Below are 27,479 nucleotides of genomic sequence, written 5' to 3'. Positions count from 1 at the left end.
GAGATCTTGTAGGTGTTTGTCTCTGTCTGAGGGGTTGGAGCAAATGCGGTTGTATCGCAGAGCTTGGCTGTAGACGATGGATCGTGTGGTGTGGTCAGGGTGAAAGCTGGAGGCATGTAGGTAGGAATAGCGGTCAGTAGGTTTCTGGTATAGGGTGGTGTTTATGTGACCATCGTTTATTAGCACTGTAGTGTCCAGGAAGTGGATCTCTTGTGTGGACTGGACCAGGCTGAGGTTGATGGTGGGATGGAAATTGTTGAAATCATGGTGGAGTTCCTCAAGGGCTTCTTTTCCATGGGTCCAGATGATGATGTCATCAATATAGCGCAAGTAGAGTAGGGGCGTTAGGGGACGAGAACTGAGGAAGCGTTGTTCTAAGTCAGCCATAAAAATGTTGGCATACTGTGGGGCCATGCGGGTACCCATAGCAGTGCCGCTGATTTGAAGGTATACATTGTCCCCAAATGTAAAGTAGTTATGAGTAAGGACAAAGTCACAAAGTTCAGCCACCAGGTTAGCCATGACATTATCGGGGATAGTGGTCCATCTTGGTGTGGAATGTTCGTGTAGAGGGCTTCCACATCCATAGTGGCCAGGATGGTGTTATCAGGAAGATCACTGATGGACTGTAGTTTCCTCAGGAAGTCAGTGGTGTCTCGAAGGTAGCTGGGAGTGCTGGTAGCGTAGGGCCTGAGGAGGCAGTCTACATAGCCAGACAATCCTGCTATCAGGGTGCCAATGCCTGAGATGATGGGGCGCCCAGGATTTCCAGGTTTATGGATCTTTGGTAGTAGATAGAATATCCCAGGTTGAGGTTCCAGGGGTGTGTCTGTGCCACCCTATACTGGAAACCTACTGACCGCTATTCCTACCTACATGCCTCCAGCTTTCACCCTGACCACACCACACGATCCATTGTCTACTGCCAAGCTCTGCAATACGACCGCATTTGCTCCAATCCCTCAGACAGAGACAAACACCTACAAGATCTCTATCAAACATTCTTACAACTACAGTACCCACCTGTGGAAGTGAAGAAACAGATTAATAGAGCCAAAAGAGTACCCAGAAGTCACCTACTACAGGACAGGCCTAACAAAGAAAATAACAGAACGCCACTAGCTGTCACCTTCAGCCCCCAACTAAAACCCCTCCAACGCATTATTAAGGATCTACAACCTATCCTGAAGGATGACCCAACACTTTCACAAATCTTGGGAGACAGGCCAGTCCTTGCCTACAGACAGCCCCCCAACCTGAAGCAAATACTCACCAGCAACCACATACCACACAACAGAACCACTAACCCAGGAACTTATCCTTGCAACAAAGCCCATTGCCAACTGTGCCTAAATATCTATTCAGGGGACACCATCACAGGGCCTAATAACATCAGCCACACTATCAGAGGCTCGTTCACCTGCACATCCACCAATGTGATATATGCCATCATGTGCCAGCAATGCCCCTCTGCCATGTACATTGGTCAAACTGGACAGTCTCTACGTAAAAGAATAAATGGACACAAATCAGATGTCAAGAATTATAACATTCATAAACCAGTCGGAGAACCCTTCAATCTCTCTGGTCACGCGATTACAGACATGAAAGTTGCGATATTACAACAGAAAAACTTCAAATCCAGACTCCAGCGAGAGACTGTTGAATTGGAATTCATTTGCAAATTGGATACAATTAACTTAGCCACTCACAGTCTCTAGTCAAGCCTAAGTCATTATGCAAGGTAAGCTATTTCCCCTTGTTTTTTCCTATCCCCCCTCCCCCCCCGGACGTTCTTGTTAAACCCAGGATTTGTGCTGGAAATGGCCCACCTTGGTTATCATACACATTGTAAGGAGAGTGATCACTTTAGATAAGCTATTACCAGCAGGAGAGTGGGGTGGGGGGAGAGAAAACCTTTTGTAGTGGTAAACACCCATTTTTTCATGGTTTGTGTGTATAAAAAGATCTTCTGTACTTTCCACAGTATGCATCCGATGAAGTGAGCTGTAGCTCACGAAAGCTTATGCTCAGATAAATTGGTTAGTCTCTAAGGTGCCACAAGTACTCCTTTTCTTATATTCTAATCTGTTATACTTGTGTAAATCCTGAGTAACTGAATTGACCTTAATGAAATTATTCCAGATTTATATCAGTGTACGGGGAGCAGAATCTGACCTACTCAGTGTAGTAAAAAGTACAAGCCAATCTTTGCAATATGCTTTCAGCTTTTTCTAGACCTCCTCAAAAGAGCTTCCGTATGCAAGCTGAGATGGTTCTTCTGAGACCATCTTCAAGTCAGTATTACTTTTGTTCCTGTAAAAATAACAGTTCTAAAGTATATTGGGCCCAATACACTAACAGTAGTTTAGAACCTAGTATCATTGTATAAATACTGATTTAAACACTGGACATTTAACGCTATGGGCGTGTCTACATATTGGGGTAATGAGTTTCACAAGGATGTGTTGTCTAAAGCACACTAATGTGTTGCACTTGAATTAGTCTGTGTAGACACAGCTGATGCATACTAACTACATGTTAATGCTATAAACTATCTTAGAGCACACTAAGGAATCTTTAGTGTGCACCAGCTGGGTCTACAGGACAAATTAATGTGCAACACGTTCTTCTTCAGCTATCCCTCAATGCAAGGATGATGTCTGCCATGGAGGTTCATTGGCAGGTTTTTAAGTGGCTGAGGAGCCCAATATGTGCCCTGCAGATTTTCCCACAGAAGTGACAGGTGGGACATCTCCTTTGTAGCTTCTCTGTCCCATGAGTACATCTGTTCTCTTCAAAGTGAGCTGTGGCTTGGTGTATGGTGTGGCACCACTGTACATAGTGGCCAGTCCAGCAGAGTTGGTGTTTCATGACCTGTGCCTCTATACTGCTCATGTTGGCTGCAGAGAGAACGCTGATGTTAGTGCGTCGGTCTTCCCTGCTGATCCTGAGAATCCTCCTGAGGCAGCGCTGCTGGAACCACCCCAGCCACTTGAGATGTCATCTGTAGGTTACCCAGGTCTCTCACCCATAGAGAAGGGTGAGGATAACCACTGCCTTGTAAGCCAGGATCTTCGTGCCCGTTTGCAGATCTCTGTCGTTGAAGACTCAGCTAAGTAGTCTTCCAAAGGATGTGCTGGCACAGTGGATCCTGTATTCAATTTCTGTGTCAATGCTGGCTGTTTGGGAGAAGTGGCTGCCAAGGTATGGAAAATGGTCCTGCTGATGGTAATTAGTGGAGTACAAAGAGTAGTTTGTGCAGGTGAGGGCTGGTAGAGTACCTTGGTTTTCCCAATGTTGAGAGAGAGACCCAGGCTGCGATAGGCATCTGCAAAAAGATTTAGGTCACCCTGTGTGTGTGTGTGTGAAAGAGAGAATGACGCAGTCATCTGCATACTGAAGGTCAGTGATTCCAATTCTCGTGATCTTAGATTTTTGTTTGGAAATGTCGGAGATTGAGGAGTTGACGGTCTATATGATGCTCAATCCCAATTCCATCAGAAAGGCACTCATGGATGAGAATCGGGATCACAGCAAGGTAAATGGAGAAGAGTGTGTTAGGATATAGATATTCAGGCCTGTCTGTAAAGGCCTATACTCTAAGAATTTAGGTATATTCTTATCACTTGGCTAGTTAGAGGTATAAAAGAAAGAATCAAAATCACTGTCTGCCAGTGTAAGGTCCTTCTCTTACTGTGACGGTCTGAGGCCCTGTGCTTAGGCTAAGATCTTTAGCTAAGCAACAGAGGCAGCCATAAGCTGGGAAGTGACAGGTCACCTCCTCACATTCCAAACTAGTCACATTGAAATAAGGTGCTATTGGGCTGTTAGGAATACAATCCTGTCCTGATAGTGCCTATTGCCTCCAGAGAAAGGGAAGTGCCTAGAAAATGTAAAAGGAAACTTAGTTTGATAGCATCTTGTCTGGCAAGAACTCACTTATCAATAGCTGGGATGTGAAATCCTCACTTCTGTATTGTTTTGTCATTATAGTTCCCACTTTGCTATTGTTTGTCTGTATAATCTCTGTCTGGTTCTGTGATTGTTTCGGTCTGCTGTATAATTAATTTTGCTGGGTGTAAACTAATTAAGGTGGTGGGATATAATTGGTTACATAATCATGTTACAATATGTTAGGAATGGTTAGTTAAATTTCAGGAAAATGATTGGTTAAGGTATAGCTAAGCAGAACTCAAGTTTTACTATATAGTCTGCAGTCAATCAGGAAGTGGGTGGAGGTGTGGGGGAAATGGGAACAGGGAATGGGGGTGAGGGTGGGGAAATTGGAATCATGTTTTGCTAAAGGGGGAAATGGGAACAGGGAATGGGGGTGGGGAAATGGGGAAATGGGAACAGGGACACAGGTAAGCCTCTGTGGTGTCAGAGCTGGGAAGGGGGACACTAAGGAAGGAAACTGGAATCATGCTTGCTGGAAGTTCACCCCAATAAACATCGAATTGTTTGCACCTTTGGACTTCGGGTATTGTTGCTTTCTGCTCATGCAAGAAGGACCAGGGAAGTAAGTGGGTGAAGGAATAAGCCCCCTAACAGAGTGTTGGAGCAATGACAGCCCTGCTTGACACCAGTGCGAATGATGAATGGTTCGGTCTCTGAGCCGTTGCACAGAATAATGGCAGTCAACTCATCATTGAGTAGTCTGATGATGGAAATGTATTTCTGTGTGCAGGCAAACGTACACAACACCTTTCATAGGGCATCACTATTGATAGAGTCAGAGGCCTTGGTTAGCTTGATGAATGCCATGAACAGTTCCTGGTGTTGCTCTCTGTACTTCTCCTGAATCTGTTGTGCCCACGAAGATCATATCAGTTGTGCATCAGGATGGCCTGAAGCCACACTGGCTTAAGACCCTCAGAGCGGCATAGTCCGGAGCTTTCGTACTCCTAGTGGGATCCCCCTTGGCAAGAAGGTCTCAGGCCAGGCTCCTGGCTAATCGTCCAAACTTCACAAGACCCCCAACGGTGGATCAGGCACTTTTAATACTCTGCAGCTAAAAGGCAGATGAGGGCTGCAGCAGGAGGGAGGCCCCTAGTTGTCTTGGATCTCCTTGCCACTGGGCCAGGGTTTTCCTCCTGCCAAGTCTCGTGTGGTCACACACTGTCTGTGCACCGGTTTCCCCACGTTAAAAGATTTCATGTGCAGGCCTCTGCCAAAGGCCTCTCACCCGCACAAAGCCCTGACGACAGAAGCAGTGATCTCTGGGAGTCTTTAATCACAAATCTGTACGCAGGCGGCAGCCGTGTGACGGTCATCTTGTGCTTGGATGAGACAGAAGTGCCTTTCGGTAGCAGTAGCTATGAATGAGTGGACCTTTTTTAAGATCCCTTCTGCTCACCCCAAATGGGGAGGGGGATAGAAAAGGTACCCCAAACATAGGCTAACACTCTTCCAACTGGATGGCCGCATCCAGTGGGATCACTCAACTCCGTAGCCAAAACAAAAGATATAAGACAATGAATTTCGCCACCTGGAATGTCTGCACCCTTATGGACTCTCAGCACATTGAATGCCCAGAAAGAAGAACTGCCATAATTGCCAGAGAATTGGCAAGACTCAACGTTGACATTGCAGCTCTTAGTGAGACAATGCCTGAGGGCCAACTAAAAGAGAATGGAGGTGGCTACACGTTCTTTTGGAAAGGAAAGCCACCTGAAGAGAGATGCATTCACGGGATTGGCTTTGCCATCAAAAATGAGATTGCCATTCAGCTTTTGGAGATTCCCATGGGGATCAACGAGCATCTCATGACTCTTTGGCTCAAGCTCAGCAATAACCAATATGCCACGATCATCAGTGCATACACCCCAACATTTGATGAGGAAGACGACAAGGAGCAGGTTTATAGCACTCTTGATATGGTCCTCACAGCCACATGTAAGGCAGACAAACTCATCCTCCTGGGAGATTTCAATGCCAGAGTCGGACAGGACTCCCAACTCTGGAGCAGCACAATACACAAAGGAGTAGGAAATGTAAACCCCAATGGTATTCTCTTCCTCACCAAATCTGTGGAGCATGATCTGTTCATCACAAATACCATCTTTAGGCAGAGTAACAAATTTAAGACCACCTGGAAATATCCTTGGTCCAAACACTGGCATCTCCTTGACTAGGTTATAGTCAGAGCTCAAGATTACGCTGATGTCTATATAACACGAGCCACGAGAGGTACAGATCACTATTGAACAAACCATCGATTAGTAAGGTTAGTCATGTACCTGCAGCTCGCTCCACCACACCACAAACACCCAAAGACTAAGTGAAAGCAGTACAATGTGAAAGCACTTCAGGACCAAGCCAGCTGCGAAATGTTCCAGCAACACCTGTCTGAGAAACTCTCTAACTTGCCTGATGATGTCACTGACGTTCAAAAGCACTGGGATCAACTTAAAAACACCATTCACAGTGCATGTGCTGAAACTATAAGATATTCCACCCATTTGCACCAAGACTGGTTTGGCGAAAACAACAAGGAAATCCTAGCATTAATTCAATAGAAAAGAACTGCATTCTGTGACTGGCAAAATGATTCCTCTAACCAATGAAAACATGAGGCTTATCACCTGCTCAAAGTCAAAGGAGGCTAAGTGACATCCAAACTGAGTGGTGGCAAAAGAAGGCCGCTGAGATTCAGGGTTTCGTAGACTAGGATGACATGAGAAGCTGTATATGGGCCAAACACTCAACCCCTTTACGTTCCCAGAACGGCTCCATCCTTCTCAAGGATAATGCGGCCATTAAACAATGCTTTGAGAGCCTACTAAACAGCGAATCCACGATCTCTGAAGACACCATAGAGTCTGTTCCACAACACTCGACAATGGAACACCTTGCTGATCCGCCACCTTCTGAGGAAGTCAGCATGCCATCACCCAGACAAAAAAATCACAAGGCACCAGGCCCAGATGGCATCCCAGCTGAGGTTTTTAAAGTTGGTGGAACAAGGCTCTAGCATAAACTTTGCCAACTCCTTGACAAAATCTGGACCTGTGAAGAAATTCCACCTGACTTTAAGAACGCCAGCATTGTTTCAATATTCAAGAAAGGGTACAAATCTTTGTGCAGGAACTACAGAGGTATTGCCCTCCTCTCCATCACTGGGAAGATCCTTGCCCAGATCCTACTAAATCGCCTTCTTCCCCGGCCGAGGAACTCCTCCCTGAATCACAACACGTTATTGTGCATTAGAAATCACACCCTTGTAGAACTCATTACAGTGCAGACAAGCCATATGTAAATGTAATACCTTGTCCACTGTGAACATCACAGATAAGTCTGAGACAAGGTATTGTATACTGGGCAGAATTCTAAAACTTAATGCATCGGGGAATACTGGAGCTCAGACTGATTACCATTAGGACATAAATATCTGTGTCTGGACATAAATCAGAAGAGATGAGTCTGAAGGAGATTAAAGGAGGAATGATGGTCTTTACATTGAACCTATCCCTTTGGATTATTCCATCTAGTTTAATCAACTCATCCAGTGCAAAGTGATTCCTAGTAGAAGCCAACTATACCTTGTCTAGTCACATATCAGTGGGAAAGAATCAAGCACACTGAAATGCAAACATATATTGCTTTCTGTATGTTGGTCCAATAAAAGATATTACCTCACCCACCTTGTCTCTTCTGTATGTTCGAGCAGACTGAGGACGAGAGAGAGATTACAATCATCCTATCCTTGAGGGGTGTTTTGTTGCATGTATATTATGAAAGCAAAGTATGAGTACATCTTTGAAGTGTAGAGCGCCCTGCTACATAATAGCTAAGCATTTGCTATGTTTGATTTCCATAATTCTATACCAGCTCATTTCTGATAAGTTTGCGGTTAAAGCTTTTGTCTTGTGCTTGTAGGAAAGAAAATGTGATTGATAAAGCTTCTGAAGCACATAATGCAGGCCAATTCCCAATGTCTGTATAGCGTTACACCCTAATCTAGGGAAAACCCTAGATTATTGCTGTTAAGCTCCTCCTTTTTATGGCCCCTGCTGCCTGAAAGCATGTTTCTCTAATAAACCACTGAGTACATACTGAGGAGTGCTTTTCAGTGAGCTGCAAGAGGACTCTCTGCTGCAACAGGAGATGCCAGTTTAGTAATCCTCTGCTACAAAGCATCTTTTTTCACATCTACTTTGTATATGTGAATGGAGACAGCAATATGGCACTCGATTACAAGGACACTAATCAAAATGAAGAGTTGCTTACAGCATTCGCTATGCAAGGTGAGTGTGTGAGAGAGAGTGGAAAGTGCAGCAAACTATGTGATCATGGTCCTAAACTGTCTGGAAATATTGAGAATGTGGAGCAAAGCACCAAAGCCATTCTCTCTCCATAAATTATCAGTTACCAGGGTAATCTGTATTTGTGGGCAGGATGGAAATCCCAAAATGGCCTGGATATAGCAACCATGTACTGAATGTAAACCTTCACTAAGAAGGGTGAGTACTGATTAGGACACTGACCAGATCTGATTAAAATGAAGTATAGTAGGAACATCTACCAAAACGGAGCTGCTTATGCTCTTTCACCTGCAATGGCTGAAGCTTGTGTGTGGGTGGGCACATGAATCATCGAGACTAGTGAGCAAAATGAGGCTTTGGAGCAGGGATCGTCAGTTATTTTTTGGCAAGGTCCAAATTTCTTGGTCAAGATATAGTCAAGGTCCAGACTCCAGAGAAAATAATAATAATAAGTAAATAAAAAGATTTTTGTGGTCCGTTCAAAAGCATCTGGCGGTCTGGATTTGGCCCGCAGTCTGCCTATTTACTTACCCCTGCTTTGGAGTCTCTTCTCCTTTCAGTAAATACGAGCAACTCTTGTTAAAGTGGTAGAGCAAATCCCACCTGTTGAATGCATATCTTGCTAAGAAGATGGTGAATATTTGTCATTTGATAAGGAAGCTTTTCTGATTCTGTCTTGCGCAGAAACACAATTTGTAATTTACAGAGCAATAAGTTCAGAGTTCCCAAAAAACCAATACAAAACAGAATAAAAGTACTGACTGCAGCAAATTATTAATAATTTCTGTCAGGAAGTGAATAATTAGCTAATATTTTTGTCAAAGGTACTTTAAAGGCTTTTAAACAAGAGAGGTTAAATGAGAGCTCTGCTTTTCTCTGAACTTGCCTTTGAAAATATGCCTGGCATGATGTGTCCTAAGCAGGTATAGTGTGTCAGTGAAAAGAAAAATGTCTTTGGGCTGCAAATTGTCTTTTCCCTGTTTTCCTGTTGGGGGTTGTTTTTTGTGGGGGGTCCCTTGTACAGGGATGTGCTACAGACATTATTGTATCTTAATGATTCCTAGTGATTTGTCGTGTGTAATGTACATGGTGGGTTGCAGACTAGATGTTTTTTTTGTGTGTGTACATACATCGGAAGCATAGGAGCACTTGTGTATTTCATATGATCATAGGATCATTGGAAACAATGATCTATGCATTGTTCAATCCATAAGTATGTATTGTGACAAAGTTCCTGCTCTACCTTGGTGGGTCTTGCACTTACTGGCGGATTTGCTCGCCTTGGAGCTTCACGGCAGCCCTTAGCTTGGCCGTTTTTCTGAAGACACAGTCCTGGTTGACTCCTCCTGTGTCTGACTAGGAGTTGGGAGGATTTGGGAGGAACCCGGGCCCGCCCTCTACTCCAGGTTCCAGCCCAGGGCCCTGTGGAATGCAGCTGTCTAGAGTGCCTCCTGGAACAGCTGTGCAACAGCTACAACTCCCTGGGCTGCTTCCCCATGGCTTCCTCCCAACACCTTCTTTATCCTCCCCATAGAGACCTCCTGGTGTCTGATAATGCTTGTACACCTCAGTCCTCCAACAGTCCGCGTTCTCACTCTCAGCTCCTAGTGCCTCTTGCTCCCAACTCCTCACACGCGCACCAAAAACTGAAGTGAGCTCCTTTTTAACCCAGGTGCCCTGATTAGCCTGTCTTAATTGATTCTAGCAGCTTCTTGATTGGCTGCAGGTGTTCTAATCAACCTGTCTTAATTGTTTCCAGAAGGTTCCTGATTGTTCTGGAACCTTCCCTGTTACCTTACCCAGGGAAAAGGGACCTACTTCACCTGGGGCTAATATATCTGCCTTCTATTACTCTCCTGTAGCCATCTGGCCCAACCCTGTCACAGTATGTAAATAACTCTGTACATAAATAAAGAAATGTATAACTTCGAAAACATAACTCATGCTAGCTGACATGCTTGTGGAAGCCTAGTTATATTTGAACTAGAAGTCGTGGAGGTATAAGGAGACAAGCAAGGAGGAATAAAGCACATAATAAGATCACAGGAAGATACATACGCTATATATCCAGTATTGAGAGAACTAAGACTAGAATGAACACACACACACACAAGCGTATACATGTAATAGAAACTGAAAGAGCAGTAGGGGCCAGGGGTAAATGCCTGCTGAGCTACTTGGGTGAAAAATGTTTGATTTACGGGGTTGGTTTGTTTCACTTTTTAGGAAAGCGTTTTAGAAAACAATTCAGTGCAACTTTGTTCTTCTCTTTGCTATTCTTTCCTTTTCTCCTCTCTTTTGTAACTCACTGCATAATTACTCCTTCCAGACTGAATACCAGATCTGCTTTACTCCAACCCTGTGTCACAATTAAGTATGAGGCCCAGAATGGACATAGTCTATATTCTATATGTGTATATTTTGATTTATTAAAAAAATATTAGTTTAAAGCCCCTTACATAATCAAATCAAGCAATGGCCAACTTCCTTGAGGAAAGGGGATATGACTGCTAATAGAAAAAAAAATACCATTTGCAAGGAGTAGTTTCAGCACAGGTTCACAGAAACATATGTCTGATGGAAAAGTTTCATGGCTCTATTAAACTTTTATTGCTACTTTAATTGTTTTGTGACTTCATGACTTCGGATCATGAAAGCTATAAATGGAAAAGCTCTGGTGAGTTGAAGCCACCACCTATACCCAACCCCTCCGAGTGCAGGGCATAGTTCCCCTGTTGGTGGTTGTATCACATAAGCTGATACTTTAAAAACGTAATTCATTACTGTTTGTAAAGAGCTGTAGGATCCTTTGGAAGGTTTTTAGAAGTGTGGAGTTATGATTTTATTTATAAAATGCATGCATTAACAATAGTAACTGAAAAACAAATTCACACTCATCTGTTTTCTTAAATTCTAATTCTTTTGCTCTCTTCCTCTCTCTTGCCCTTTTTTCTGTCTTTCATTTTCTGCTATCCTAGCTCTTGGTGAACTTCCCCCCTCCTCTTTGGCTGGATCTCAGAAATTTGCACAAGGTAATTCAGGTTTCTTTTCCATTTTCATATTTTTCTTGTAAGGACAGGAGATAGCAGATGCTGGTACTTCATGTTTTTGATGTTCTGTTTTGATCCTCGTTATCATTGATTCCTCCTTAGTCTTTAGAAGTTCTTCCTGACTCAACCCTGTGCTTAAAGTATTTTGAAAGTGCAGTTTCACTTCTCAGTAATACTTATTATTTGTAATAGTTTTCAACAACATCTAAAAGCTCATTAAGACATTAGCTTTCCAAAGAAGAAATGGTTACCATTCCAATGAGTTTGCACTAGTAGACAATCTGGAGGTGCAAATGATGCGTGTTTTCCTCTTATCCCATGTAACCTTAGGGCTTGATCTTGTAAACACATGCATTATGGGACTTGCATGAATTAGTCCCAGCAATCTTCGTGCCCTAAGGCTTGTCTGTCTTCCTGCTTGTAACTACCACACAGTCACCTTGATTTCTTTGTGTTTCAAGGGTAAAGCCCACAGACATTCTCAGCCATATGGGGTGTGCAAGACTGCCCCCTCCCACAATCAACTGCAGTGCAAACCAGATAATTCAATAATTTGGCTTCATCCAGAAAATTGACTTTCCCCCACTTACCTCAGTAAGGACCAAATTCTGAGAGGTTCTGGCAGAACTCCCTCAACTCCAGCTGACTTAACTGGGAATTGCACCTCCCTGGATCAAGCTTCATATGTGTTGCCTCAAATGGGTTTCCTCAAACTTTCCAGTGCTTCCTAAGCTAAATATTCTTAGCCTGCTTGTTAATCCTCTCAAAGATCCCTGTGTTGCATACTGGTTAGGTAATCAATGCAAGTTTTAGATCTACCCCCACTTGTATTCTTCTTGTATATAAACTACTGCAGTGAATGTTTCTGGGTTTGGTTTTCAGTTCTCGGCACAGACAGAGTGGAGCAGATGACGAAAACCTACAATGACATTGACATGGTCACACATCTTTTAGCTGAGGTACAGTTATCTCCACTTACTGTTGTATTAATTTGTAGTGAACTAACCGTACATTTGGATACAAGCTTTCCTTCACCCACCTGTCTGCATTGTTTCTCCAATGAGCATCCGTTGTCACTTAGAGGGAGAAAAGGAAATGCCTCTTGCCTTTCAGCTGTTAGACACAATAGCACAGGACACGTCAAACAGCGGGGCATGGGGCATGAGAGCGCCCAGTGAACTGCACCAGCTGAGAAACAAAATAACTTAGCAAAATCGTGCAAACCTAGTGGGAGCCGATGATGATGAGGAGGAAGGTAGCAACTTGCTCCTTCCCTTCTCTTCTTTCTGCTACCTCTACTCTGTCCCCTTCATACCTCTCCCATTCCCAGAAGTATGCTCTACTCTAAGGGAAGCTGTGCTTCAAAGACTGTGGAGCTGGTGCTTACAGCTCTTTAAAATGATGCCTCAATAGTGACTGACTGTAAAGTTCCCACATCAAACTACCCAGGACCACAATAAAAAATTCCAGCACCCAAAATTGATTTTTTTTTTACTGTGCCCCAGTTCTCTGATGTTGCAAAGGATTGTGGGAATAGATGAGTCATGTCAAGAAACCAGTGTGTATTCTAGATCCCGAATGGTTAAAGTTTGAGAAACACTGCACTGGCATGTATTGCTGCAGTAGTTCACTGTCAGTGCAGTTTGAAATGAGTTGGGGGCACACCCTATATTATTTGGCCTTTGTGAATGAGGCAGAAGCATATTAAATTAATTAGGCTGAATTTAAATTTAGGTTGAATTTAAATATAGCCTGATCAAAAATAAAGATTTTTTTTCCTGGTATTTGTGAGCAGCGGGATCGGGACCTGGAGCTAGCAGCTCGGATTGGACAAGCCCTTCTGAAGCGGAACCATGCCCTGACAGAACAAAATGAAGTGCTAGAAGAACAACTGGGACAAGCCTTTGACCAAGTGAGTGATTTTTAAAACAGAGAGATGAGGGATATGTAGGGTAAAGGGTTTTTGTTTTTGTTTTTTTACTGTGTAGAGGCAGGTATTTGCATTTACTCTACAGCCATAGGGGGATCCTTAAAAAAACAAACAAAAAACATATTTACCTAAACTGAAGTATTCCAGTCAAGTGCATCATTCCAATATCCAACTATGAAAATTCAGTACAGTGGTCATTAAGGGGAATGTGATATGTTGGTTTTGTAAATATAATACATCACACTTAGAATAGTTTTCAAGGAAGTTGAGCTGATCATAATGGTCCCCTCTGATCTTATTATTTCTGAATCGAAGAAACTCAGTGTATGTTTATAAACAATGAGTTCAGTTTCCTACACCCTTGTGAAGTAGGAAGTATTATTCCCATTTTACAGATGGCGAAACAGCCAAAGAGATGAAGTGACTTGCTCAGGATCGCAGAAGAAGTCTGTAGCATGAGACCTGGAATCTCTTCCAGATTCTGCCTCCATCTTATGCTTTAAACACAAGCACATCTTTCTTTCCTTGTTTATTCAGTCTCGTGTTACCTTTTTTTTCCACCGTTGCTCAAATCCGTCTCACGTGCTGCCATCTCAACAGAGGAACTAATGAAGGATGAAATTGTTACCAAAGTATGACACTTACCAGGGATACCCAGGGCTGTGAGGCACCTTGCTGCCACCAGCCCTTAGTGTGAAGAGGCCTTGTTTGTGCCTCCCTGCGGCCAGCTCCCCAACTCCACTGGCCATCGGCAGCACCGGCATTTGCGTCTAGGCCTGGCAGGCCCCCGTGTTGCTCTACAGTTCATCGTTTGATAGTATATGTCAAAATATACAAGGCAAATAGCCTTAAATCAAACCCTAATAAGTTCTGAAGCAGCATTTTCTTTCTTTGCCTGTCTGTACCTTTTGATCATCATCAATGGGAAATATTTTTCTTGGTTCATCTGGGTGCGCTGAAATCATCAGTCAACGCTTAAGTTACAAATAAAAATTGATCCCGCCAAGCCCACTTATAAAACAAAATAGTTACTCACATTCTAGAGCCTCGACTTAGTTAACAAGATACTCCCATATCTTGTGGAATATTGCTCACCCAGAATCCTTGCAGCATTTACAGACAGGCTGACTGTGACCATCCTTTCATAAGACAAAGACGCTGTTAGCTTGCATCCCTGGTGGTGGATTCTGTGTGTTTCTTCATACCCGCAGATTCAACCCTAACAATTTCCTGTCTTTAGTCATAAACAGGACACCCCTTGCTGTTTTGTTTTCTCCTGTGAATTTCCTCTCAAAGATTTTGCAATCTTTTCTCCTGCCTGTGGCTCAGTATAAAAATAGACCTGCATTGTGAGGCATATGTGACCAGACAGGTAGATAAGTGTCTGTAAGCTCCAACCTGAAAGGAACATGTCCAAACTGTGTCACCTCCTGGTAACCTGCCTTAACTCTGAAACCTTAAGAACATAATTTTCAGTATAGATACATAACTCCTCAAATATTATCTATTCATATATGTATTTTAATGATTATGATGACCGATGGACTACTGGGTCTCCGTAGAGATCTCACTTGCCATCTTTTGGTGAGCTATTATGCATATACCTCACCCATGGGATCTCTGTAAAATCCTGTGTACCCCCTGTGTCCACTGATAGTTGGCACTAAGAGGTTGTTGGGTCATGCAAAGGATTATAAACTGTATCAAAAACATTTTCCCCTTGTTGATGTGACCAGTGCATCCCAGGGCCAGATTTTTCAGTGAAATGGGCACAACTGCAAGCACAGATCAGTATACAGATACCAAATATGTGCTCACAACTGACCATATGTATGTTCAAAGACTTAGTTTGTGTATTCACGTCAGGTATTTGTACCCAAACTTGGAAGTGCGAGGTTGCACACACCTAACTTCAAAGATATGACCGAGGGGCGGTGGAACAGGGGAGGCCGGGGGGCCAAAGGGCCATGGCCCTCCCACTTTTTTTGAAAGTGGACGGGCCTGGTCTCCTATCTCTCCTCTTCACCCTGAGGCCCCACAGGCCAGGCCAGAACCTGGAACCCATTCCGGGCTCCCCAGCAAGGCTCCAGCTTCTGGCTTTCATCATATTGGAGTTCATTATAGTTATGTTCCCCTGGCTTTTCATACATAAATTCTTAGTTCCGGTCTCTTATGACATCATAATTTCACTACCTCTATAGCAGCATAGTCTTCAAAGCTAGACAAAACCTGAATTTCGAGCATAAAAATAAATAAAAATCTTGTCATAATATTTGGGGTTGTTTTTACCTCAGTTTAAACTGGACCAAGTTTTGTACCAAGAATTCAGAAGCTACATAATATAATACTTTACAAAGTTAGGTATATTTTTTGTAAACAAATTATCTTTTTAAACATAGGTTAACCAGCTGCAGCATGAACTGTCGAAGAAAGATGAGTTGCTTCGTATTGTTTCAATTGCTTCTGAGGAAAGTGAGACAGACTCCAGCTGCTCTACACCACTTCGGTTCAATGACTCCTTCAGCCTGTCGCATGGTCTTTTGCAGCTGGATGTCTTGCAGGACAAACTCAGGGAACTGGAGGAGGAAAACCTGGCTCTCCGATCAAAGGTACACTTCATTTTTAGTATGTGCCATGTAAAGTTGCAGGACAGTGTTATAAAAATCCAGCTTCCATGCTCACTGGAGTGATTTCTGTACCTGAGGACTGTAAATACACCATCCCACCCCAGGTCTGCATTCTTCACACTTGGCACTTTACACTTAGTTGTCTTTAAAGTTCTGTAATATACAGTGTGCAGAGACAATGCTCAGTAACACGGCAGAAGCCAGATGCCCTCACTCCCCCTCTTCCTTCCCCCCCTCCCCCCACTATTGGCAGGCACAGGTCATCTCTGCCAGTGTGCAAGGTTGCTACATCCAACTGTTCCCAAATTCCCTGTGGTATGTGATATAATACAGGTTCACCTTTAACTACCCACCCAAATGACATTGGCCTGCAGGACTTGCTGATTTGTATGATTCAATATTGTGTGATGGTTTGTTCTTCTGGTAATACCGTTGAGCTGACATCTGACTATGTAGTTACTGTTTGTCAGTCTGTATTCTAGATCAGGAAATTACAGTTTGAAGCCCCAGTAATGCACAGATTTGTGCACGTGTTTCACTTTATGCACATGAGTGATCCCATTCACTTAAATGGGAATACTCTTATCCTTAATTTTTTGCACACGTATACAATTTTTGCAGGATCAAAGCCCAATTTTTAAGAAAAAATATAATGAACTTGGGGTTAGTAGAACTAGAGGATGGGGGTTCAGGAATAGGATCATGGAATTGCTTAGGTTTGTGATGCTCAGTTAAGGGTTATATACTTTTGTTTTGGTGTGCTCCATTATCACTGGCGTGAGCAAAGGATCTTGTTTTACCCCTAGGGCTGTAGTTCCCAACAGGCTTGGGCTTTTGCACCCGAAAACCTAGTCAGGTCACAGAATTTAAGGCCTGGGGCGTGTGGGAACTGGGTCTTCTTGCAGGCCTTATTTTTCTCCTTTATATGACTTCCCCTTCATGTACTTAAGCCCTTGTCAATCACCAATATTATCTACAAACCTCTCAACTTATTATGAAAGTTGTCATTAATTTCAGATTTAAAATTAGCTCTGTGCCATAGAAACCTATTGCTCTCCTGTAAATTAGTCGCATTAGAAATGCTGAATCATGAAACCAAAATTAACTCAATCCCACCTCCTTTAAAGCAGTCTCTTCTGCTGTCTGGGATTCCCTTCCTGTGGAATGTCTCAAATTTTAAAAGTCCTTGTCAAACTACTGGACTTTGGCAGATGGAGTCCCTGTGATTCTTTGAATAGCTTAGGGAGTCAAAGAACATTTACAGGATTTAAACCAACATCATATCTTTGGCAGTACATAGCATGATTTTTAAAATTCCAAGTTGACCCAACCCCTCCATTTAAAATATTAAATCCTTTTAAGAAGTCCTGTGTCAGTACGGGGCTGAAGTTGCATGTATTTTGGAACTGAAATCTTGGTCCCGTGCTGTAAGCACCATGGTGGAGGAAAGAGGGGAGAAAAGTCTTCTCCTTTCCTCTAGCCACCTTGTCCCCTGCCTCTTGCCACCGCCTTTTCCCAGACTACTTTGCTTGACTAACAATTGGAGGAAACAGAAGAAGAGCCTTTTGTTGTTTGTGAGAGAGTGATTTGTATTCCACCCGCACTGCTAGGGCATTCTCTTCCTGATTGTTGCTCTCGCTCCCTGCAGTATAAGTGTTATGGGTAGCTTGCCATTTCCAAGGTGTGCACCTCAGTGTCTGGCAGCAGCCCAGACAGTGGTGCCCACATCACCAGTAAAAATCCGAGGGCATAGGGTTTTCCAGCTTGACTTTTGGGGAGCTTTCTTCTCATGGGTCAGCAGGTTTGGCCTTCCAGGTGTCGTCCTCTGGAAGCAGTATTCAGTTTGCAGACTTGTTGGTCATGCTGTCCTCTCCTCTCACCCTGCCCCTCAGGCCTGCTGGGTGTGCCAGTGCTGTGAGCCAACTGTGTGTTGGAATCTGCCACATTTCTCTTTTTTTAAGAGTAGGGTTTTGGTACATTCCCAAGCCCTGTTCCATTCTAGCAGACATGGGTAGATTGATGAGAGAGTCACAGCCCTAGGCTGGGGGAAGCTGCAGTTGCAAGGAAAAGTCCTGCTCTTGTCTATGTGGAAGCATGCCTAGTGAAGACAGAAACATCTGGGATTTTAGCTATGATTAGGGTTACAATACCTCCAGGTTTTCCTAGACATGACCTCTTTTTTTATCCTCCGACCCGGTCTGCACTTAACAGTAGATCGGTGCAGCTGTAATCAATGCAGTGGGTGTCGACCCGCTAAATCAATTTTAAAGCACTCTCCAGTCAACTCTGGTAATCCACTGCTCCAAGAAGAGTAAGGGAGGTTGACGGCAGAGCATCTCCCATCGATGCAGCGTGGTGTAGACACCATGACAAGTCGACCTAAGCTACGTCAACTCCAGTTACGTTATTCACGTAACTGGAGTAGCGTAACTTAGGTCGACTTACCACTGAAGTATAGACAAGCCCTCTGTCTGGGCAGATTTTTCAAATCAGAGGAAATGTCTGGGAAAACAGTCTCTGCACCCTACATCCACAGCTGCTGGATCCCGCCCAGCCCAGCCCACCAGGTAAGTAGAGCCACTAAGTGCCTCTCTGCCTGCCCCTCCATGAGGTCTCAGAGCCCTGCTGGGAGGGGTGACAAGGCCAGACCCTGGCTCCCTGCCCTGGGGAGGGGAAGAGGCCTTCAGGGAGGCGCTGGCTGACACTGCATCCCTGGCCTGCACCTGCCACCATGACAGGTAGTGCAACATTGCCCATGACCTCGAGTGCGAGGCCACAGGTACTCCTTCCAACACCCCCCCCAAATACCCCATCCCGGTACACACACCCTTCCAGCACCCCCCAAATACTCCCTCTCAGTACATGCCTCCCCCTCCAGTTCCCCCACCCCCATCCCTGGCAGTGTCCTCTGTTTGGGAACTTGAAATGTGGTAACCCTAGCTGCGATGCTCTAGCACAGGGGTGGTTAACCTGCACCTGAGAAGGAGCCAGAATTTACCAATGTACATTGCCAAGAGCCACAGTAATACGCCAGCTGCTCCCCTGCACCTGCCAGCAGCCCTGCTGATCAGCACCTCCCCTTCTTTCCCCATGTCTCTTGGGGGAGGGGAAGGAGCCAGGGCATGGCAGGCTCAGGGAAGGGTGCAGGAAGGAGCGGGGGGTCTTGTGGGAAGGGGTGAAGTAGGGGCAGGGCCTGTGATAGAGTTAGGGGTTGAGCAATGAGCACCCCCCCACCCCCGGCAAGTTGGAAAGTTGGAGCCTGTAGCTCCAGCCCCGCAGCTGGTGTCTATAGAGGAGCTGCACATTAACTTCTGAAGAGCAGCGTGCAGCTCTGGATCCACAGGTTGGCCACCGCTGCTCTAGCAAGTCACAGCTAAGAGTGTGTGAACTGTGATTTTTTTCAAAGGTTTGCATCTTGGTCAAATATGATCTGACTTTCACAGGGATGGCAAAAGGCCACCACCACCCACTGCTACATTTCAAGCCCCTAGTCCTAAGCATGGGGGCACTAAAGCTTCTCAAAGAAAAGATCCCGAGAATTATTTTTAACTGGAACAAAACAATGTATTTTCCCTAACCTCCTTCTCGGAAATGGCTGGACTATTTTTGCTAAATTTTTCTATTAAATAAATAAACAGCTTGAGGCAGACACCTGGCACTGAAATTTTCAGCCCAAACAGTTAAAATTTGGCCAAGTTATAAGCAAATGGAAATGTTCTTATAATGGGGGAAGTGTCAGGCAACTATAGTAATAAATGGTGCAATGAACCCAGCCTATAATAAAAATATGGCACTTAAAAGATAGGTTAACTTTTTGCCCTGCCATTTTGCCTGGGCCCTTTTAACTGAGGCTTTTCTATAGTTTTATTCTTATGTAATTTCACCTTTGTCTATTGTAAATATCCTCAGGCATATTGAGCTCCTTGTTAGTTGGCCTGATTTCATGAGAAACGCCAAGATCTATTTATAGTTCATGTGATTATGTTATGTGGAAGTGCTTTTATCTGCAGTTCCCTTTCTCTGAAATAGAAATTACCTGCAATTTCTGTGGGTAAAATGTTTTCTGATGGAAGTATAATTTTTAAGTTGATGTTGTGTCTCTAATTTTCTTGAAGGCTTGTCATCTCAAGACAGAAACCATTACATATGAAGTGAAAGAGCAGGAGCTGGTCAGTGACTGTGTCAAAGAGCTCCGTGAGTATCAAGTTTGTATCTCATAGTAGAAGCAGGGAAAAGGTATTTGATTACCTGGTGCTTAGAATATTTTGGCTATCTCCAGGTTCAGATATGAGTTTCAGAAATCTCCATGAACAGTTTTTCGAGTCTAACTACTTGACCAGTTCAGAATGATGATTCTGTGTACAAGCACTTATTTCTTTCAGCTTCACTATGGCACTGAGCTTTGGTTTGGAGACCAAAGTATAGCTGTGCAAAAGATAAAAATAGCTATTTGCTAAAAATTGAATGCCTCTTGCAGACCTGAGCTCTTAAAAAAGAAAACTAAGCTTAGTGCTCATGAGAGCTGCCAGACAGATTTTCAGTCTCCCTAGATATCAATGTACAGGACACATCTGTGATTCTGAATAGTAAATGACACCTGTTCTTGGGAGTATTAAACTGATCAATATACAGGCTTTTGGATATACCCATTCTAAATGTTCATAGCTCCATGAACACACATGAACTCCCTCTGATATAAATGCATAATAGAGTACTAAAATCAGCTGCATTTGCAGTAAAATCTCTACAAAAATGCTTGCATTCCTTTGCACTTACTTGCAGATATGCAAGTACCCTTGTACAATGCAGATAAACACTCTGATGCAGTTGGGAGTGATATTAACTTTCTTTGGTAATTGGGTAATATGGCAGTTTAAACTGTTATCTGTATTTATTTGATCTATGCTTCTTCCCATATTCACTAGAAAGATGGGCTTATCTTGTGAGACTCTTATTTTGCATAATCCCTATAAAGAACTCTGCCTTGTTGCCAGCTTTTATTTTGGATAGCAGTCAAGTGTTCTGGATTAATGCCCATCTGATTGTCTTAATTGCTTTATTGTATCCTCCTAGAAACTGTGTAACCTCAGCCAGTGGAGGTTGTTGATTCTGTCTTACATACCACTTCACTGTACCACCAATAAGAGGGATGTAACTCTTGTTTAACTTTATAGAATCCAAAGGTGTGTTAGGCACTTCAGAAACCTATAAAATGGATCTTGCGCCCAAAGAGTTTGTAGTCTACGTAGATGACACACAGAAAAAAAAAGGGGGGAAACACACTACAAAGTTTTTCCTATTTTGCATCTTTTCAACTCTTTCTAGTATATTATTTTTACCCCTAATTTTAAACATAAACTTATCTCCAAACAGCATAGATTTACTGTTATCCCCTTATCTGTTGTAATTTGCCATAAAAATGAATCATGTAACCGAGGTTATAGAAATCCTTATATACAATTAGATAAAAGGAGTACTTGTGGCACCTTAGAGACTAACAAATTTATTAGAGCATACGCTTTCGTGAGCTACAGCTCACTTCATCAGATACATAGAATGGAACCATACAATTAAATGTATCTTGCCTCATGTCCCTGTTACAAGGCTAACTGCATCTCTGTCCCCTTTCTGGTTTCTGGTTATTAAAGATCACCCCCATGTTTTATTTCAAGCTCGCATGGGCTGAGCAGGGTTGGGTTTCTCATTCACTGGTTATTGCACCTTTTTAAAGACCCATTTGAGAGTTTAAAGGGTGTGAGCTATGCCCTTTAATGAAGGAGTTGGTAGAAGTTATGAACTATGAACTTCATCTTTATGAACTTTATCTACAGTGATAAAAAAGGTGTGTTTTACCTTTGGCATAACTAATATGCGAGCTGTTCCGCTGTAAAAATATAATGGAGACAAGGCACTTTGGTTTTACTGCAAGGTAAACTGGGTGAAGTCAACTACAGATGGCATGAGATTAACCACAGACATTCAGGGCTCCTGTGTGCTTTTCACCATATTGACAATTCAGAGCTCCGACTGTTGTACATCCTGAATTGATTCTTTAGGAATTTCACTGTCCTTTGACGACTACAGTGTTCACCTTTGCCAAGGGTGTGTCAGGGAATGCTGTGTGCTGAATGTATATTTTACTCTGTTTTTAGGGGAAACACATGCTCAAATTGCCAGAATGACAGAAGAGTTATCAGGAAAGAGTGAAGAGCTGACTCACTATCAGGAAGAGATCTCAACCCTCTTGTCTCAGATTGTTGATCTTCAGCATAAACTCAAAGAGGTATGTGCATGCAGTAGGGCAAGGGGAGGCTGAGGGACAGGCTGCTGTTTTCAGAGTGTGGTTGGTTCAGAGGATGCTCTGGAGAGGAACAACTTTCTGTTTGGTAAAAAAGGAAGAAATAATCTGAACACGCTATTTGCTTTGCTTTTTGTACCTACAGCATGTGATTGAAAAAGAGGAGCTGAAACTTCACCTACAAGCTTCCAAAGATGCCCAGAGACAGCTGACAGGAGAGGTATTGGGGGCTTCTATTTATCCATTTGAAATAGGGTGAGGAAAAAAGGAGCCAGGTGGAGGGAAAGGGGAACAAGGATTTTTTTTTTTTTTTTTTTTTTTGGTTAACTTCCTGGTGGGTAGAGGGTGAAGGAAAAGAACAGAGTATTTCTAATAATTCATCCTGACTGTGTTTACAATCCACGTGAGTCTCAAGGCAAGTAAGGTATATATGGAGAGAAATCTTACTGCTCCAGAAAGTTCTGAGCAGTGGTGAGCTGGAGCCGGTTTGCGCAAACCAGTTTTTAAATTTTGAATCTGGTTTAGAACCGGTTGTTAAAGAATACAAGGAACCAGATAGTGTGCTGTGAAGCAACTAGAAAGCTTTTGAATGCTGTAACAAGAAAACACTTAAGCACATGGTTAACTTTAGGCAATTTTTACTGATCTGGCGGCGCTCCGGGTCTTCGGCGGCACTTCGGCAGCAGGTCCTTCAGTGCCGCCGAAGACCCGGAGCGAGTGAAGGAACCAGTTCTTCAGCTTTTGGCAGCTCATCACTGGTTATGAGGACTATATCAAGTGAATGTGCACAGTTCTAGGCTGGGTTGCAGCTTTTTTTAATTTTTTAATTTTTAGGGAAATGCTCTTTGTTCTGTTCTTTGTACAGATAATTACTGCATTGCAACAATATTCATCTGTATGGATTTATCCTGGTGTAAATCCCATTGGTTATTGTAGTACTGTCTTTGCTTCTGTTGCGGACTGCTGGCTGCATTAATGACCACTGTTTTTTATTGCAGCTGCATGAGTTACAGGATCGGAATGCAGAATGTCTAGGGTTGTTGCATGAATTACAAGAAGAAGTGAAGGAGCTGCGCAGCAGAGCCAGCCCTGCTGCACATCTCTGCCGCCCCCAGTCATGTGGGGCATTTCCTTTGGTAATGAATCTTGAGCTTTCTCTTAGCATGGTGTATCCACACTGTTACACTGTAGGGCTGTAATACTATCAACAGTCTTTAGTAACATGGAATTACAAGGGCAAAACCAGAGTTGCTTGTTCTTATGAGTAGAATGCCAAAGAAAACAATCCTAGAGCTGTCAGAGGGATGGATTAGATGAGCTAATCTTTTCTATTTCTGATTTCTAAGATCAGAAGTGATCTTTTAACCTCTCCACATTTGGGCCGTTTATTCACTATAAAGAGATTTTTAAAATGTACTCTGCATGTGTGTTCTATACTTCCCTTTCCTTACCACCTATCACAAACACGTCACCTTTCTTTCTTTCTTCTCAGAAGTTGATCCCAGTTTTATGTCATGCTGATCACTATAAAATCCAAATGCCTTTCAAGGTTTTTAATTTTTCAACCAGTATCTTATGAACTCAATCTCTCCACACCTAAATAGTTTAGAGATTAGACTGCTAGCATGTTCTGTCAGTGGAAGTCCCAAAGAAACGTGCTGTGGATTGAACTTTTAAATGGCTGTTCTGCTACAAACAGCATGGCAGATTTCAGTAGTTTTCGTGTGGGAAATTCAAGAAATAAGTTCAGCTGGTAAATTTCCCCAAGGCCTTAGTAGCTTGACAGCTTCTCTTTTTAAAAAAAAAAAAAACCTGTTCCTGAAAGTAATCACCCTTTTATAATGCACTGCGTTGCTGTGATTTTATCTTCATTGTATACTTCCCTGCAATCTCCTTGTTATGAAATTGGTGCTGAACACCAATAGAAATGCATTGCCTTGACATGGTTGTAAATGACCAGTGGAAAACTTAGATTGAAAATGTTGGTTTCTTTTAGATTAATCTTTTTGGGGACCTGTGTCTTTGGCCAGGTCTACATTAGGAACTTGTGTCAGTATAGTAATATCAGTTAGGTAGGTGATTTAATATTTCTCTGGTGACACTTTTATACTGGCGAAAGCCCTGGTATAGATGTAGTTATACTGCGTAAAACTGTTTTTTTCCATTACAGCTTATTTTGCTTGGGGAACCAATGTAAAGTATGCGTGCAAAAGCACTTTTATGCTAGTATAAACCACATATCCCCTAGGAGAGTATGCTAGTATAGCTATGCCAGCAAACGTTTTCTAGTGTGCGCCTGACCTTTATCTGTGTCTTCTAGGTCGCTATGTAGTGACACTAAATAATAATAACAATGGAGCAGAACATGAGTTTTTTACTGGGTGTCTATTGCCAAACTTGCGGAGGAAAGCATTTGAATGTCAGTTTTATTTTATTTGATTGATTTGTTCCCTACAGAATTCCCTTGCAGCAGAGATTGAGGGGACAATGCGAATGGAGCTGATTCAGGATGAAGAATCTGCTCCCGGTAAACAAAAGTAAGTTCAGCTTTCACCTTCCCACACGCATCCTCTCTTAACTTTTGCTAGACGTGCCAATGCCAGGACTAAGACTAATGTCAATGAGGATCGAGTAATTGCTGGGAGCGGGTGAATCTAGATATTCTGTGCCTTATGGAAAGGTTCAGTGTAGTTCAATAAAAAAAAATCACCCTTCTAGTGTTGAGTTTGTCAATAATCTTAGGGAATTTAGTACAGTATGTATACTCCTCCTATTGAGTTCTCTGGGATGGTTAAAAAAAAAATCTACTCAAAGGATATTATTCCTGAATTCTGTAGGTTTTTAAACTAATTTCTATATTACTACATTGGTTTCATCCCTATTAAATTCTGTGGCAATTTTCTATAAGGGAAACTAGAACTGAAGAGAAATTATATCAGTTCCCAGTATCTTGAAGGCCTTTTCCTGGAGCTTTTATTCAGGAGTAAGGGCTGCAGGGTCTGATCCTAAAACATTTTATTGACCTTGAAAGTTCCTGTGTGGTATTAATGCCACCTCCTCTTGTTCTTTTAAGCCCATACAGGGTGGTTGTTCCAGCAGGAGAGAGCATGCCCCTCAGCAACTTCATCACTCAGACAATTTCCATTCTTTCCGGGCTCGGATTCCTTACTGTTTACTAGACTTGTATAGCCTAGTAGAAGTCGTGTGATCGCCTGAAACTTTTTTTCTGTATCCTACCCAAAATACTTTCAAGAATGTTATTGGTCATTGGTCAGTTCCTTGCTATAAGGGTGAAAAAGGGATTGTGTATATTTATTCTCTCTCTTTCTCAGGGTTCAGCAGAAAAGGGTGTTTGATTCATAGGTATTAAGGTCAGAAGGGACCATTATGATCATCTAGTCTGACCTTCTGCACAATGCAGGCCACAGAATCTCTCTCACCCACCCACTCCTACAAAAAACCTCTCACCTATATCTGAGCTATTGAAGTCCTCAAATCGTTGTTTAAAGACTTCAAGGAACAGAGAATCCTCCAGCAAGTGACCCATGCCCCATGCTACAGAGGAAGGTGAAAAACCTCCAGGGCCTCTTCCAATCTGCCCTGGAAGAAAATTCCTTCCCGACCCCAAATATGGCGATCAGCTAAACCCTGAGCATGTGGGCAAGATTCACCAACCGGATACCCAGGAAAGAATTATCTGTAGTAACTCAGATCCCACCCCATCTAACATCCCAACACAGGCCATTGGGCCTATTTACCATGAATATTTAATTACCAAAACCATGTTATCCCATCATACCATCTCCTCCATAAACTTATCGAGTTTAATCTTAAAGCCAGAAAGGTCTTTTGCCCACACTGCTTCCCTCGGAAGGCTATTCCAAAACTTCACTCCTCTGATGGTTAGAAATCTTCATCTAATATCAAGTCTAAACTTCCCGATGGCCAGTTTATATCCATTTGTTCTTGTGTCCACGTTGGTACTGAGCTTAAATAATTCCTCTCCCTCTCCGGTATTTATCCCTCTGATATATGTATAGAGAGCAATCATATCTCCCCTTAGCCATCTTTTAGTTAGGCTAAACAAGCTAAGCTCCTTGAGTCTCCTTTCATAAGACAAGTTTTCCATTCCTTGGATCATCCTAGTAGCCCTTCTCCGTACCTGTTCCAGTTTGAATTCATCCTTCTTAAACATGGGAGACCAGAACTGCACACAGTATTCCAGGTGAGGTCTCACCAGTGCCTTGTATAACGGTACTAAAACCTCCTTATCTCTACTGGAAATACCTTACCTGATGCATCCCAAGACCGCATTAGCTTTTTTCACAGCCATATCACATTGGCGGCTCATAGTCATCCTATGATCAACCAATACTCCAAGGTCCTTCTCCTCCGTTACTTCTAATTGATGCATCCCCAGCTTATAACTAAAATTCTTGTTATTAATTCTTAAATGCATAACCTTACACTTCTCACTATTCAATTTCATCCTATTACTATTACTCCAGTTTACAAGGTCATCCATATCCTCCTGTATGATATCCCAGTCTCTCTCTAAATAGGCAATACCTCCCATCTTTGTATCATCTACAAACCTTATTAGCACACTCCCACTTTTTGCTGAGGTCAGTAATAAAAAGATTAAATAAGATTGGTCCCAAAACTGATCCCTGAGGAACTCCACTGATAACCTCCCTACAACCTGACAGTTCACCTTTCAATAGGACCCGCTGTAGTCTCCCTTTTAACTATTTCCATATCCACCTTTCAATTTTCATATTGATCCCCATCTTTTCCAATTTAACTAATAATTCCTCATGTGGCACGGTATCAAACGCCTTCCTGAAATCAAGGTAAATTCGATCCACTGCGTTTCCTTTGTCTAAAAAATCTGTTACTTTCTCAAAGAAGGAAATCAGGTTGGTTTGGCACAATCTACCTTTTGTAAAACCATGTTGTATTTTGTCCCATTTACCATTGACTTCAATGTCCTTAACTACTTTCTCCTTCAAAATTTTTTCCAAGACCTTGCATACTACAGATGTCAAACTAACAGGCCTGTAGTTACCCAGATCACTTTTTTTTTTCCATTTCTTAAAAATAGGAGCTATGTTAGCAATTCTCCAATCATACAGTACAACCCCTGAGTTTACAGATTCATTAAAAATTCTTGCTAATGGGCTTGCAATTTCATTTGCCAATTCCTTTAATATTCTTGGATGAAGATTATCTGAGCCCCCCGATTTAGTCCCATTAATCTGTTCGAGTTTCGCTTCTACCTCAGATATGGTAATATCTACCTCCATA

The 27,479-nt window shown here is 42.7% G+C and overlaps 1 protein-coding gene across 2 annotated transcripts in view; it reads left to right on the top strand.

Moving 5' to 3' along the window:
- TRAK2 (trafficking kinesin protein 2) overlaps positions 1–27,479 on the top strand; it is an 81,924-nt gene that overhangs the window by 43,902 nt on the left and 10,543 nt on the right. For both annotated transcript variants that reach the window (XM_077829577.1, XM_077829576.1), the window contains 8 exons: positions 12,200–12,276; positions 13,113–13,229; positions 15,647–15,856; positions 19,990–20,068; positions 22,027–22,157; positions 22,318–22,392; positions 23,171–23,308; positions 24,630–24,709. In XM_077829577.1, the coding sequence (XP_077685703.1) occupies positions 12,200–12,276; positions 13,113–13,229; positions 15,647–15,856; positions 19,990–20,068; positions 22,027–22,157; positions 22,318–22,392; positions 23,171–23,308; positions 24,630–24,709 (907 nt within the window). The remainder of the gene's footprint in view (positions 1–12,199; positions 12,277–13,112; positions 13,230–15,646; positions 15,857–19,989; positions 20,069–22,026; positions 22,158–22,317; positions 22,393–23,170; positions 23,309–24,629; positions 24,710–27,479) is intronic.

This window comes from Eretmochelys imbricata, chromosome 11, assembly GCF_965152235.1.
Source record: "Eretmochelys imbricata isolate rEreImb1 chromosome 11, rEreImb1.hap1, whole genome shotgun sequence".
In the NCBI taxonomy this organism is placed as follows: Eukaryota; Metazoa; Chordata; order Testudines; family Cheloniidae; genus Eretmochelys; species Eretmochelys imbricata.
The sequence above is the reverse complement of the archived record's forward strand: the minus strand, read 5'-3'. Positions and strand labels throughout refer to the sequence as shown.